The sequence below is a fragment of the Dermacentor albipictus genome, chromosome 3 (genome assembly GCF_038994185.2).
Source record: "Dermacentor albipictus isolate Rhodes 1998 colony chromosome 3, USDA_Dalb.pri_finalv2, whole genome shotgun sequence".
Taxonomy (NCBI): Eukaryota; Metazoa; Arthropoda; class Arachnida; order Ixodida; family Ixodidae; genus Dermacentor; species Dermacentor albipictus.
This window is the reverse complement of record NC_091823.1, coordinates 166,146,307-166,161,675: the sequence shown is the minus strand read 5'-3', so window position 1 is coordinate 166,161,675 and position 15,369 is coordinate 166,146,307. Positions and strand designations below refer to the sequence as shown.

The window sequence follows — 15,369 nt, the reverse complement described above, 5'->3', positions numbered from 1 at the left end:
TAAGCAAGGTAAGTTCATTAAATATATAGCCGTCTACTCAAAGCTTTATGAAAGGTGCTGACCGAGTGCAAACGTTTATTAAGAGGGGACAAAAAAGGTAAGTTTGCATAATGAAAAAAAAACCACTTATTTCGTGAATAACCAGCCAGAAGTGCTTTATTCTAAATGTCGGGAAACGACTAAGATGTTATCGTAGTTAGCTTTATTCCTCCCGGCACCAATTTTTTCGTTTAAGTCAACTTGCAGAAACAGCCTTCAAGATGCAGATCATAAGTCATGGTAAAAAAGTTCAGCCCCACGATTTAAAGGAGAGGAGGACACGTAGGCTGAGAACTTGTTAAATCAATCGCAGTGCAATCCTATAGATTTCCTAATGACTACTGATGAAATTGACGTACATAGCTTTTACATACGAATGCTATATTGTGTCACTGAGTTAGCGTGCGTAATAAATGATAGACCTCTGCACCAAATAAATGCGAACAATATTTTTTTTCTCTTCAGGTAAATCTAAAGACGCTGAAGCTGTATTACATGGATACAGAAGGGAGCGTTTACATCAGCCGTGTGACCACTGAGGCTCGCCGAGCAGTTAGACGGGTCAGTGCTTTCATTTTCATAAAATCTCCATTGTATCACTCTAAACACGTCATTACAAAAGAAATGGCAGGAGTGTACTGTTGATATGAGTATCTGTCGCGAGATAATGGGTTATAGACCACTGGCAGAGATCGACTGAACCACGCATGGTGTGGTTGGTGCTTTGTGATGTATGCCCACCACTACGTGTTTAGGTGCGTGCGTATGGTGTGCTTATCGTCGAGAGACTGCTTTTGCGTGGTAATATCCGCCCCCCATCTTCCTGATTCTTCGACAGATATTGGAACTACCAAGTGATCGTGATAAGTACTTACCTGTTCATGCGGAAAACTGAGAAACTGAAGTGGTACTGGATGAAATCGTGAAATATTCTTGTCAACTTAAAAAGTTCTCCGCATCTAAGGAACGGATTTAGAAGCAAACGACTACCTTAGGCACCGTCATTCATTGGCAAACAACACATGCAGGACACGCCCAGTTGGCGAGAACTCTACGAGGAGTATGAAGAATCTTAGAACATCGCACTCTGCATTTGCTCAGTGAATCCGCGAATCTCGCTGACATGTGCAGCTCACTGAGAACGCCGGTGGAACGAAGTAAACAATTACGGTAGAGCTCATCTCAAGCTGAATATCTAGGTGAATGTGTTTAGCATAGATGCAACATAGCGACACACCGAATTGCCACTACCGAAAAGCGCCATCTATGCGGGGTTTATGCAGCCAGGCTCACCTTCTCTCGAACTTCCCTATGGACACTCTTAAGGCGAAATTTAGCAGCTTCGCCGCGATGTCTGTCGGTGGCGTCTATGTAAATTTATATTCAGACAAGATTGTCTGTTTGCTTATGGTGTGGATTCGATTCGGTCTAGCACCGGATAAATTTTAAAGAATGCTTTGTTTTGTTCGTGAAGAGTGGCACATAACCAATGCCCCATGTTGACGTCAATGACTCATTGATGAGTGGCACGTACCTAGTGTGACGTATTCAGCGCGACATGCGCAGTGACATACGTTGGTGTCAGATAAGTTAGTTGAAGAGTGGCACATAACCAGTGACCAATGTGTTGGCATCAATGACTTCTTGATGAGCGCCACATACATAGTGTCACATCTCCAGTGCCACATGCGCAATGAGATACGTTGGTGTCAGATAAGTTCGTTGAAAAGTGGCACATAACTAGTGCCCCATGTTGGGGTCAATGACTGATTGATGGTCGGCACATACCTAGCGTCACATCTCCAGTGCCACATGCACAGTGACATACGTTGGTGTCAGATAAGTTCGTTGAAGAGTGGCGCATTACCTGTGACCCATATATGTTGGCATCAATGACTCGTTGATGAGCGGCACATACCTAGTGTCACATATCTAGTGCCACATGCGCAATGACATACGTTGGTGTCAGATAAGTTTGTTGAAGAGTGGCACATTACCATAAGTTGGCATCAATGACTCGTTGATGAGCGGCACATACCTAGTGTCACAGCTGCAGTGCCACATGCGCAGTGACATACGTTGGTGTCAGATAAGTTCGTTGAAAAGTGGCACATAACCAGTGACTCATATGTTTGCATCAATGACTCGTTGATGAGCGGCACATACCTAGTGTCACATCTCCAGTGCCGCATGCGCAATGACATACGTTGGTGTCAGATAAGTTCGTTGAAAAGTGGCAATTAACCAGTGACCCATATGTTTGCATCAATTATTCGGTGATGAGCGCCACATACCTAGTGTCACATCTCCAGTGCCACATGCGCTATGACATACGTTGGTGTCAGATAAGTTCGTTGAAAAGTGGCACATAACCAGTGACCCATATGTTTGCATCAATGACTCGTTGATGAGCGGCACATACCTAGTGTCACATCTCCAGTGCCGCATGCGCAATGACATACGTTGGTGTCAGATAAGTTCGTTGAAGAGTGGCACATAACCAGTGACCCATATGTTTGCATCAATTATTCGGTGATGAGCGCCACATACCTAGTGTCACATCTCCAGTGCCACATGCGCTATGACATACGTTGGTGTCAGATAAGTTCGTTGAAATGTGGCACATAACCAGTGACCCATAAGTTGGCATCAATGACTCGTTGATGAGCGGCACATACCTATGTGTCACATCTACAGTGCCACATGAGCAATGACATACGTTGGTGTCAGATAAGTTCGTTGAAAAGTGGCACATAACCAGTGACCCATATGTTTGCATCAATGACTCGTTGATGAGCGGCACACACCTAGTGTCACATCTCCAGTGCCGCATGCGCAGTGACATACGTTGGTGTCAGATAAGTTCGTTGAAAAGTGGCACATAACCAGTGACCCATATGTTGACATCAATGACTCGTTGATGAGCGGCACATACCTAGTGTCACATCTCCAGTGCCGCATGCGCAATGACATACGTTGGTGTCAGATAAGTTCGTTGAAAAGTGGCACATAACCAGTGACCCATATGTTGACATCAATTATTCGGTGATGGGCGGCACATACCTAGTGTCACATCTCCAGTGCCGCATGCGCAATGACATACGTTGGTGTCAGATAAGTTCGTTGAAAAGTGGCACATAACCAGTGACCCATAAGTTGGCATCAATGACTCGTTGATGAGCGGCACATACCTATGTGTCACATCTACAGTGCCACATGAGCAATGACATACGTTGGTGTCAGATAAGTTCGTTGAAAAGTGGCACATAACCAGTGACCCATATGTTTGCATCAATGACTCGTTGATGAGCGGCCCATACCTAGTGTCACATCTCCACTGCCGCATGCGCAATGACATACGTTGGTGTCAGATAAGTTCGTTGAAAAGTGGCACATAACCAGTGACCCATATGTTTGCATCAATGACTCGTTGATGGGCGGCACATACCTAGTGTAACATCTCCAGTGCCGCATGCGCAATGACATACGTTGGTGTCAGATAAGTTCGTTGAAAAGTGGCACATAACCAGTGACCCATATGTTGACATCAATTATTCGGTGATGGGCGGCACATACCTAGTGTCACATCTCCAGTGCCGCATGCGCAATGACATACGTTGGTGTCAGATAAGTTCGTTGAAAAGTGGCACATAACCAGTGACCCATAAGTTGGCATCAATGACTCGTTGATGAGCGGCACATACCTATGTGTCACATCTACAGTGCCACATGAGCAATGACATACGTTGGTGTCAGATAAGTTCGTTGAAAAGTGGCACATAACCAGTGACCCATATGTTTGCATCAATGACTCGTTGATGAGCGGCACATACCTAGTGTTACATCTCAGTGCCGCATGCGCAATGACATACGTTGGTGTCAGATAAGTTAGTTGAAAAGTGGCACATAACCAGTGACCCATATGTTGACATCAATTATTCGGTGATGAGCGCCACATACCTAGTGTCACATCTCCAGTGCCACATGCGCAATGACATACGTTGGTGTCAGATAAGTTCGTTGAAAAGTGGCACATAACCAGTGACCCATATGTTTGCATCAATGACTCGTTGATGAGCGGCACATACCTAGTGTCACATCTCCAGTGCCGCATGCGCAATGACATACGTTGGTGTCAGATAAGTTCGTTGAAAAGTGGCACATAACCAGTGACCCATATGTTTGCATCAATGATTCGTTGATGGGCGGCACATACCTAGTGTCACATCTCCAGTGCCGCATGCGCAATGACATACGTTGGTGTCAGATAAGTTCGTTGAAAATTGGCACATAACCAGTGACCCATATGTTGACATCAATTATTCGGTGATGAGCGCCACATACCTAGTGTCACATCTCCAGTGCCACATGCGCAATGACATACGTTGGTGTCAGATAAGTTCGTTGAAAAGTGGCGCATTACCTGTGACCCATATATGTTGGCATCAATGACTCGTTGATGAGCGGCACATACCTAGTGTCACATCTCCAGTGCCGCATGCGCAATGACATACGTTGGTGTCAGATAAGTTCGTTGAAAAGTGGCACATAACCAGTGACCCATATGTTTGCATCAATGACTCGTTGATGGGCGGCACATACCTAGTGTCACATCTCCAGTGCCGCATGCGCAATGACATACGTTGGTGTCAGATAAGTTCGTTGAAAAGTGGCACATAAGCAGTGACCCATATGTTGACATCAATTATTCGGTGATGAGCGCCACATACCTAGTGTCACATCTCCAGTGCCACATGCGCAATGACATACGTTGGTGTCAGATAAGTTCGTTGAAAAGTGGCACATAACCAGTGACCCATATGTTTGCATCAATGACTCGTTGATGAGCGGCACATACCTAGTGTCACATCTCCAGTGCCGCATGCGCAATGACATACGTTGGTGTCAGATCAGTTCGTTGAAAAGTGGCACATAACCAGTGACCCATATGTTTGCATCAATGACTCGTTGATGAGCGGCACATACCTATGTGTCACATCTACAGTGCCACATGCGCAATGACATACGTTGGTGTCAGATAAGTTCGTTGAAAAGTGGCACATAACCAGTGACCCATATGTTTGCATCAATGACTCGTTGATGAGCGGCACATACCTATGTGTCACATCTCCAGTGCCACATGCGCAATGACATACGTTGGTGTCAGATCAGTTCGTTGAAAAGTGGCACATAACCAGTGACCCATATGTTTGCATCAATGACTCGTTGATGAGCGGCACATACCTATGTGTCACATCTCCAGTGGCACATGCGCAATGACATACGTTGGTGTCAGATAAGTTCGTTGAAAAGTGGCACATAACCAGTGACCCATATGTTTGCATCAATGACTCGTTGATGAGCGGCACATACCTATGTGTCACATCTCCAGTGCCACATGCGCAATGACATACGTTGGTGTCAGATAAGTTCGTTGAAAAGTGGCACATAACCAGTGACCCATATGTTTGCATCAATGACTCGTTGATGGGCGGCACATACCTAGTGTCACATCTCCAGTGCCGCATGCGCAATGACATACGTTGGTGTCAGATAAGTTCGTTGAAAAGTGGCACATAACCAGTGACCCATATGTTGGCATCAATTATTCGGTGATGGGCGGCGCATACCTAGTGTCACATCTCCAGTGCCACATGCGCAATGACCTACGTTGGTGTCAGATAAGTTCGTTGAAAAGTGGCACATAACCAGTGACCCATATGTTGGAATCAATGACTCGTTGATGAGCGGCACATACCTAGTGTCACATCTGCAGTGCCGCATGCGCAATGACATACGTTGGTGTGAGATAAGTTCGTTGAAAAGTGGCACATAACCAGTGACCCATATGTTTGCATCAATGACTCGTTGATGGGCGGCACATACCTAGTGTCACATCTCCAGTGCCGCATGCGCAATGACATACGTTGGTGTCAGATAAGTTCGTTGAAAAGTGGCACATAACCAGTGACCCATATGTTTGCATCAATGACTCGTTGATGGGCGGCACATACCTAGTGTCACATCTCCAGTGCCGCATGCGCAATGACATACGTTGGTGTGAGATAAGTTCGTTGAAAAGTGGCACATAACCAGTGACCCATATGTTGGCATCAATTATTCGGTGATGAGCGCCACATACCTAGTGTCACATCTCCAGTGCCGCATGCGCAATGACATACGTTGGTGTCAGATACGTTCGTTGAAAAGTGGCACATAACCAGTGACCCATATGTTGACATCAATTATTCGGTGAGGAGCGCCACATACCTAGTGTCACATCTCCAGTGCCACATGTGCAATGACATACGTTGGTGTCAGATAAGTTCGTTGAAAAGTGGCACATAACAAGTGCCCCATGTTGGGGTCAATGACTGATTGATGATCGGCACATACCTAGCGTCACATCTCCAGTGCCACATGCGCAGTGACATACGTTGGTGTCAGATAAGTTCGTTGAAGAGTGGCGCATTACCTGTGACCCATATATGTTGGCATCAATGACTCCTTGATGAGCGGCACATACCTAGTGTCACATATCTAGTGCCACATGCGCAATGTTCGTATCTCCAACATACGTTGGTGTCAGATAAGTTTGTTGAAGAGTGGCACATAACCATAAGTTGGCATCAATGACTCGTTGATGAGCGGCACATACCTAGTGTCACATCTCCAGTGCCGCATGACCATTGACATATGTTGGTGTCAGATAGGTTCGTTGAAGAGTGGCACACACCGAGTGACCCACGTTGACGTCAATGACTCATTGATGAGCGGCACATACCTGGTGTCACAATATCCAGCCACATGCCCACAGACACATGTCGGTGTCAGATAGGTTCGTTGCAGGCACATTCCTAGTGATCTCATCCATTTTCCTCCACTTTATAACCAGTGCCACATGACCAGGCACATACGTCGGTGTCACGTTGAAGAGTGGCACATAACCAGTGACTTGTTGGAGTCAGTTACTCAGAGATAAATCACATATCCAGTGCCACATGCTGAGTGACATACGTTAGTGCAAGATGGGTTCGTTGAGAGAGAGAGAGGAATGTTAACCACTCAAGGGTCTGGTTGGCTTCCCTACGCTGTGGAAGGGAGAAGGGGAAGAGGGAGAAGGGAGAGAGAAGGTTTAGAGACGTGTACGGACAGTACTTGTGTTGAAGCCACTCGCGCAAATCACGCAAATCAGACGTTCTCAGACAGCATAAAAGTGCCTTCACTGCCTTCTGTGCCGAAGATCGATGGGAATGGTGCTCTAGCATTGTCTGTTCACTCAGAGGACGATCATCTAATTTCCTCAATGCGGTGGACAAAGATTGTCTTTGTGCTTGAAATTGAGGACAATGGCACAATAAGTGGTCAATCTTCTCCACGTATCCGCAAACATCACATGCAGGACTATCAGCCATTCCAATCAGTACTGAGTAGGCATTCGTGAAAGCAACTCCAAGCCACTACCGACACAGGAGAGACGCTTCACGTCGGTGGAGACCGGCCGGAGGTCTGAGTTGCAGTGACGGGACTGGTTGAGGCGCCACCGGAACTGGTTGATGTAGTTGATCCATCAGTACAAACGTGTGTGCATTGCTTATTTCACGTACAAGAGAAGTAAAGTTAGTTGCTTGAGTGCTGATGACCTCAAGTCCGACCTTCTCTTAAGTCCTGGGATTGCAAAGTTTACTTGAGTACGGCGCACACACCATGGAGGTATGGCAGATCTTGCTACTGGTGCGTACCTGACCTGAGAGAGGCACGGTGCGCGAAGACAGTCGCACTGAATGTCATGTGGGATCTATCTACCGGGAGACTTGCGAGGTGGTGAGTAGGGGTCCGGGTGAAGTGTCTCATGTGCACACCCATAGTTTCTTGTGTTCCAAGAGCAGAATTTTGAGTGACTGCAATAACTTCAGTCGTTGACGCACTCTGTGGTAGACCAAGGCATATCTTTAGGGCTTGGTCTTGGGTGCTTTGGATTACATTCAGGTTAGTTCTTCAGGTATTTAACATGACCGCTAGGCTGTATCACAAGAATCCAATAAAGAGGACTCTGTACAACTGCAGCATAGATTCTCACATAATTCACACGAAGGGTCCAGGAGAGATTTCTGTCAGTGACCACGCCCAAAAAACTGCGACTTGTGCTGTAGAGATCAGCTGTCCGTCGACGGATATCACGTACGGAGACATTGATTTCCTGGTAAACGCCACCGCTGCACACTTTTCGCACGATATATGAAGTCCTTGTTCTCGAAGGTAGGATTATGTTAAAGTGGCGACTTTATGAAGCGGCGCGCGAAGCTGCAGTCGCGTCACACCCGACGTCCAGTGCAGTTAAGTGCAGTTAGGGCACTTACGAACATCTGTGCTGCAGGCGTCTTCTGAATGGGACCAAGAGCATCGCGGGCACACGACGTTGTTCACGCAGACACCCTTTACGTAGCCAATCTAACAACACTTGAAACACTGGAGGGGCTTCAGTACGAATGGTCGTACTGGATGGCAGACATTTCCTAACTTGACGGGGGAAGGAAGGCTGTCTCCTTCAAGCAAAATCTTCGCACAGTGTGTTTCCCAGTCTGAAAATGCTTGTAATGAAAATGCCTTCTGTCGTTGGTTTGATCGGTATTGGCAATCATTCGGGATGGCAACGTCGACGTCATAAATGACGGCCGCAGTGCTATCGCCGCCTGTAGGGATCAAAGATCGCACCTTCCCATGGTCGATCTCAGTTACATTACGGGGGCCTTCAAGGGCTCTGCGATGTAGCACATCAACTGCCAGAACATTTTTTTCCCGAGTTTGTTCGCACGTCTTTAATCTCATTTGGTGTGATTCTCGAGTAACGTAGAGAGGACCTGCCTGCTGAGGAACCGCAATTTGGTCGCCGGGTCCACGGGCATAAAGAGCACAGTATGCGGCCGCGGCCAGCGCAGCGGTGCACTCTTCACGGTAGAAGCACTTGGCGACGAAGATGCCTGCAGTAGTCTTCTTTTTGCTGATCTACTCATCACGACCTTAAAGTCATCGTCCAATGAGTCGAAGCTGCCCGAACATAACTCAGTGGCCTCGCTGTCTTTATCGCTTGACGCACTTCCACGTTTCCTGGGCGCTATCCGACCTGACGGCTGCGCATCAGGAAAGTCCTCGGAGATCTTTTCATCCATTGCCGCAAGGAGGGAGCGGCAGCTCCCCGAAATGCAGGGAAACAAAGATAAAAAGCGGAGAGAAAAGTACAAGCGTTCTATCAAAGAATTACTTCGTCTTCTCCCTAGGTTCGTTGAAAAGTTGCATATAACCAGTGACCTAGTTGGTGGGCAAATGATTATAGGCACTGAGACAAAGCTGCTGAAAAGATCCTGAAGTGCGCTGGTACTACTAGTGTCAACACACGGCCTAGCGGAGAAGCTTTTGCACGTACCCTTGCAGACGCTACCAAAGCAATAACGCTTGAGACAGGGTATTGCAGTTACTCTTCCGCAAAAACGAAAACAACTAACGCCATCCTTCAACGTTGCGCGACAACTACCCTCTTTTACAGCAATCTTGATGGTCTCGACATGTTCTTAAAAATTTCAACGCAAGTGCGTTAAGGAGCCCGTGTCGCAGAAAATCCGGCGTCTTTTCGGGAAGGATTTCGAACCACCCATACCAAGGGGTTGCATGTAACGCAAGGAATTTACTGAAATAATTGAATTTCTCAAGTCAAATACGTGGAAAAATCGTAAATTATTACTTACACACAGTCTGCAGACATGATAGCTCTCGGGTTGTAATTTGCCCACATGAAAAAATAGTTCCGTTACGTGAAAACTCAAAGAAACCCTTTTTACAGCGTTTCTACCATTCAAAGACTAGCCATGGCGTCCGCCATTTGCGTGCGCCGGCGCGCGGGTGTCCTGGGGACCACGGAGCGGTGCGCCCGCTTCCTTGCAATACCTCCAGCTGGCGCTCGCGTCCGTTGCGTCGCGGCCCACGCAAGTGGCCACGTTTCTACCACAAAGCCCGCCTTCGTCCATAGCGTTTGCGGCCAGCGTTTCGCTGTAAACATTACGGTTGCATACGCTCCAGTTGCCGGGAAGCGTGAGAAGTACTCGGGGATTTTTGAATGCTATCGTGTTCCACTCTTAAAGGCGAAGCTTAAGCGTCCTCCAAGTTTTGCTCTCTACGCGTTCGATTTTTTCGGCTACCGCGCAGAGCGACGGCGCAACCGGCGGCAACCTCTCTGCGTCGTGCGTGGCTTCGTTCGATTACTCCGGAAGCTGGGACATTTTGGCGATTATATTGTATTTAAACGCTCACCGCACGTAGGACAGGATGTGCGTGAGGCTAGAAGTGCCTCCCCGTTCCACTGATGCGCAGGTAGGACAGTGACTCTTGTATTCTTCTAATAACTTTTCATGTTGGTGCCATTGATGAGGTGACAGCTGCCTCGGTGATGTGAGCAATTTTCCGCCGCGGCTCCCAACGCGCGTGAAATGAAGGGAAGACAAGATGGTCTCGCACCGGATGACGTCGATCCGTGATCGATGTCGTCGACTCAGCGGTTGGCGACGCAGCAGCTCGATTACGTGAGTGGAGGTAGTGGCAGCACATCGTGGCAGACACAAACATGACCCCCTCCAAACACGTCACCTCAACCTTCACCTCGTGAGTCTGGTTGTGACCGCTGTGCTGCGGCAAGTGTGATGTTACCGTTGTTTCGAAGATGTTAGAAAAAGTGTACCCCAACCCTGCGCCTCTCTTGCAGTCAATCTTCTCTTTTGTTTCTGTAATATTCAAAATAGGTGACATTATTTTTTCAAGTTTCTTGTCTCTGTACTCTACACAGGTGACCCAGTACCTGAAGGGGGCGCATGGACTCGAAGCGCATCGGCTGGACCTGCCCGAAATGCGATTTGGCATGTTTATGTGGTTCAAGGTGGCTGGCGTCAAGCAGCCCGAGCCTATGCCCGAGATGTTCCGTCCCGGCGGCTTCAACACGTTAATCGAACTGCTCCGCCATCTAGTGGGAGCTGGCCGGCACACACTTGCAACGTTGGCCACGTCCAGCATGGCGCCGCTTTGTCGCTTGCGTTCGAAGCAGAAGGCTGCGGACTGCATCACCTCCTTAGAAATCGCCCGCGACCGGTTCGAGGAGACGCTGGGGGACAATGGAGTGCTTGTCCTGCCCGCGGCCACCAGCGCTGCCCCGTTCCAGAATCAGGACTTGCTATTTCTTGATTCGCCTGGCATGACGGCACTGTTTAGCTTGTTCAAGGTGCCCGTCTCGGTGTGCCCTGTAATGCTGTCAGCGGAGAGATTGCCCCTGTGTGTACAGGTGGTGGCGAAGAGGGGAAACGACAGGCTATGCCTGGCTGTCGCCAGGGAGATCGAGAACCGCTTTGGTAGGCTTGATCTTTCGGTGAAACAGCAAGGCCGAGTTTGACGTCTCGGCAAATGACACTTTATCATAGCTGACCCGTCTTATGAGGGCTTTTTAAGGTGGCCAGAATTGCAAGGAAGCTGTTCCCAGGTGTACGCAATCGCAAAGGAGATGAGTGCCTCAGATGCAATAGGTTGTACGTGTGCAAAATATTTTGTACATTTATAATCGTGGAGAGTGAAAACATACGCCGTAAGAAGCATGTGCCATTAAAAAAATGATGCATCACGTCCGCGTATAAAAAGATTTTCTATTGTTTATTATTTTAAACCACTGCACAGAAAGACTATTTCTAGCGGTTTGTTTTACAGGAAGTATAAACAAAAGAAATTGCAACTTTTTAGGCTTAACTCCTCACAGGTGTCCCTTTTGCGAAATCCGCGATGTCGATAATCATGCTGCCAAATTTAGTTTCAACGGCGCCTTCCACAAATTGCTGAAAGTTTTAGCTCTCGACGACCCTTTTAGAATCAGCAGCTCTGAGCAAGCGATATAATTTTTAATAGTGAACACTCACGTGACCTTCTCTGACTTCTCTCTAGACATTAATTAAGATTTCTTTTACTCATTACATAAAAAAGACCTACATCAATGCGTGGAAGGCGCCATTGACAACTGCGGCATAGTGGGCTTCCAGAATGAAGTCTGTCTAACCACTAACCAGTTTTTAGTACTTTTAAAGTTTGACTTGTTTTTGATGTTCGCCGCTTGGGGTGACTCAACGTTTTTACTGCAAGAAAGTTCATGCATTGGATCCTGTTTGGCGCTTCTATTAAACGACATATTTTTCGCTCATTGCGATAGCATTATGTACACTATGCTAAAAGGGTCAAAGGTTGTAAATTTTAGGTATGTCTTTGATTAGTATTTTGACAACGTGACGATGAGTGCTTGGCTTCGGCCACGTCTGCTCTTTGTCCACTTTTTCGCAAACGCCTCCAACGACTTAATTTTTCATGTGAAGAGCCGGCTAACAGTTCCATTAGGTTTTTAGATCTCGCGCTTGTTTTATCAAACAGTCATGTGTGTTGGTGCTATGAGCCCCGAGGGAAGAAAGCCATTCTACCGTATTCATGAGCGCATTCCAAACTAATTATGCGAGGCATCATTAATCTTTGTTTTAAAGTACGCTCTTCTAAAATCCTGCCATCACATGGCACACAGAAGCTTTGAAAACCAGGTTTCGTGCCTAAGCGCACCTGGCTACCTCTTGCAAATGCTGACAGCACTGGCTGGCAGCATGTTAAGAAAACGTGATCACCCGGAATCCGCGGCCCAACAGAGCTGAAGCAGAAAAGTGGTTGTGATGCCGTACTTGCACCAAACCAGCCGTAACATGAAAGTTTGGACCCCTGTTGGCGTTGACGTCGTCCTTTCAGCCCCTTTCAAATTGTCTAGTTTGTGCGCAACAGTCAACAATATTACAAAGAGGCGCCATGACTGCAATAAAAAAAAAAACACCGAAAAGCGTTTGTTTCGTGCACGGAAGGTGTGGTGCACCGCATTCCTTTAGGCTGCGGTAAGGAATACATTGGTCACACGGGAAGGTTCCTCAATGATCACTTACGGGAACATTCGAACAATGTTAATAATCTGGAAACTAGTCATATAGCCGCGCACTGCTCGCGTCGTCGCTGTAAACCCTTGTTTGACAAATCAAAAGTGATATCTAGGAACCCAGATCAAGTCACAAGGGAGATAATCGAGGCACTCGAAATGATAAGAAATGAAATAACTCTATAAGTGGCCCATCTGCGTCGCTGTAAAAAAAAATATCATGGTTCCTATCGCTGTAGCGGCCTGTAATGGATGACTGTGCCGGAAAGAAACCTATGTTGCGATATTGGCCTGTTGTGCGAAGGTATATATGTGGTAACCATATGCAATACAAATTCAGTTGTTAGTAGTGTTGTGCCTTTGTTCCCTTCTATTGTCGTCGTGTTTTTTTTTCGGCCGGTGAGGCTCGGAAATTGGCACTGTTACTATTAAGGCTCTCATGCCTCAAAGTCGACTGAAATGCGCGCGGCCGTTCAACAAGTCTGGACTTTGCGTACACACAAAATGAGATCAGTTTTTCAGCATTCGTTCTCTAAGCGAGACGTGGTAACAGCGTTTCTCTCAGGCTCAAACAAGAGCATAGTGGGCTTACGTCGAGTAAATTATATTTAGTCTTGCATGTTAGTGACAGATCACGAGCAACATTGAGCGACACGAACCGAGTTGCACCATCAGTAATGTAGAGGAGCATGTATTGAGGACGGTTGCGCTCACTCCGAAATAACATTTGTAAGATATGACTAAAGCAAAGTTATGACCAAGGGATCGAACAACTAAAGCGAGGAAACGACTAAAGAAGCGAAGACTAAACCAGTCATCGAACAAGCTGGTGACCGCAGGTTTTCTTTGCTAGAGCTCCATTCTCGCCTCTCAACCTTCACACACTTTAAAGCTCACGCGAGTTGGCAAGTATACGTCTCAAACACTTATGCTGCTGTCGTTCGGCAAAAAACGCATCCCGTAACTCGCCTTCGGGATAGCGACCGTGCACGCTTTTCATCGGTGCCTTCGCATCGCAAATCCACCGGCCGACCGCCAACTGCGTACACGGACGAAAGACGCAAATAAAGCAATTCGCTCTAGAGAAGGCTAGTAAGTAACCCCAAAAGGCAGCGAGTTGCTTTCCTAATGAGTTTTCACGCTCGAACCTCCAATTTTGTGAGAAGGACTGGACTGAATCTAAAAGCTAATCAAGTTGTTGCACGAAGCCTCACGTACTCGCCACTTCAAGCATGTTGACGCATCAGCGCACATAAAGCGACCAGGTAGTGCTTAGGCGCATAGAACATGTCGCATAGCAATTGTGTTAAAACCTACGGGGAAATGGCAACATGCTCATTGAATTGTGTGATATCTACTACGTTATGGCCCGCAGGAAATTACTGGAGCCACGACGCATACTGTGCTATGGCAGACTCGTAACTTACCTAGCACAGTCGCGTGAAGCACTTCGGTCTGAAGTTCTCCCTCCCAATTCGTTGAACTCACGTCTTTTTTCTTAACCTGTCGCGCTTACCGGACGGTATTGCGAGGAGTTTTTTGCCTTCGATGAATTTATTTCGACATGCGAAGACGCAGCAGCTAGTCGTGACGAAAAACGCCGCGATGCGACGTCGCACTTGCCATAAAACTTAGCTTAGGGCGTTCACAAACAATCAACATAACGGCGCGAACATATTCGGTCGACGCTTCTGACGCACAAATAGTGGTGGAGTGCGACAGTAAGCAAACTTAGCCGGCGCGAAGTCCCTTGTACGTGACACCAGTTAGCCAACAGCGAGAGCGTTCGGGGAGGAGGCCACATTCTTCAAAGCGTGTCGCTACTTTACGAAGTTTCAGGGGTTTTAATTGTGCCAGTGCGGATGCAGCAGTCACCCCTTCCAGACACACATCGCCCGCAGCCACCCGCATTCGAGAAATATATGAGGCGTTCGTCATACACTCCATACAATACGTGCAAGTGTTAGTTCATCCTCAGATGCATTACCCGACAAAGATGCATTAACCGACATTAACCTGGAATGTCCGCAGATGAGCAATTCACTGTACGAAACGTATTCGTGTCTCACCTCCGCCCCTCCCCGCTTCTATCCTGGTAGGATATATTGTAACCAACAGTTACAACAGCCGTTTCTACGAAAGCTGATTTATGCTGGGCGAACCTGTGCCCGTCAACAAAAAAACTGACTGAGCACTCAACAACAAAAACGTCCCTCGAGCTTCGCTCCTTCGAACGTCGTTCTCCTCTTTGTCGCCTCCTGTCGCGTGCCAATCGTCCGATTCTCGCGCACGAGCCGCCGGCCTGTCAGCACCGGCCGAGTGTTGCCTTGCGGTGCTTTGCTTGA

General features: G+C 47.4%; 1 protein-coding gene across 3 annotated transcripts in view; it reads left to right on the top strand.

Moving 5' to 3' along the window:
* Positions 1-12,262, top strand: part of LOC139057646 (fatty-acid amide hydrolase 2-A-like) — a 61,913-nt gene extending 49,651 nt beyond the window's left edge. For all 3 annotated transcript variants that reach the window (XM_070536248.1, XM_070536250.1, XM_070536249.1), the window contains 2 exons: positions 505-600; positions 10,874-12,262. In XM_070536248.1, the coding sequence (XP_070392349.1) occupies positions 505-600; positions 10,874-11,470 (693 nt within the window). In that variant the 3' untranslated portion in view covers positions 11,471-12,262. The remainder of the gene's footprint in view (positions 1-504; positions 601-10,873) is intronic.
* Positions 12,263-15,369: the final 3,107 nt, after the last annotated feature.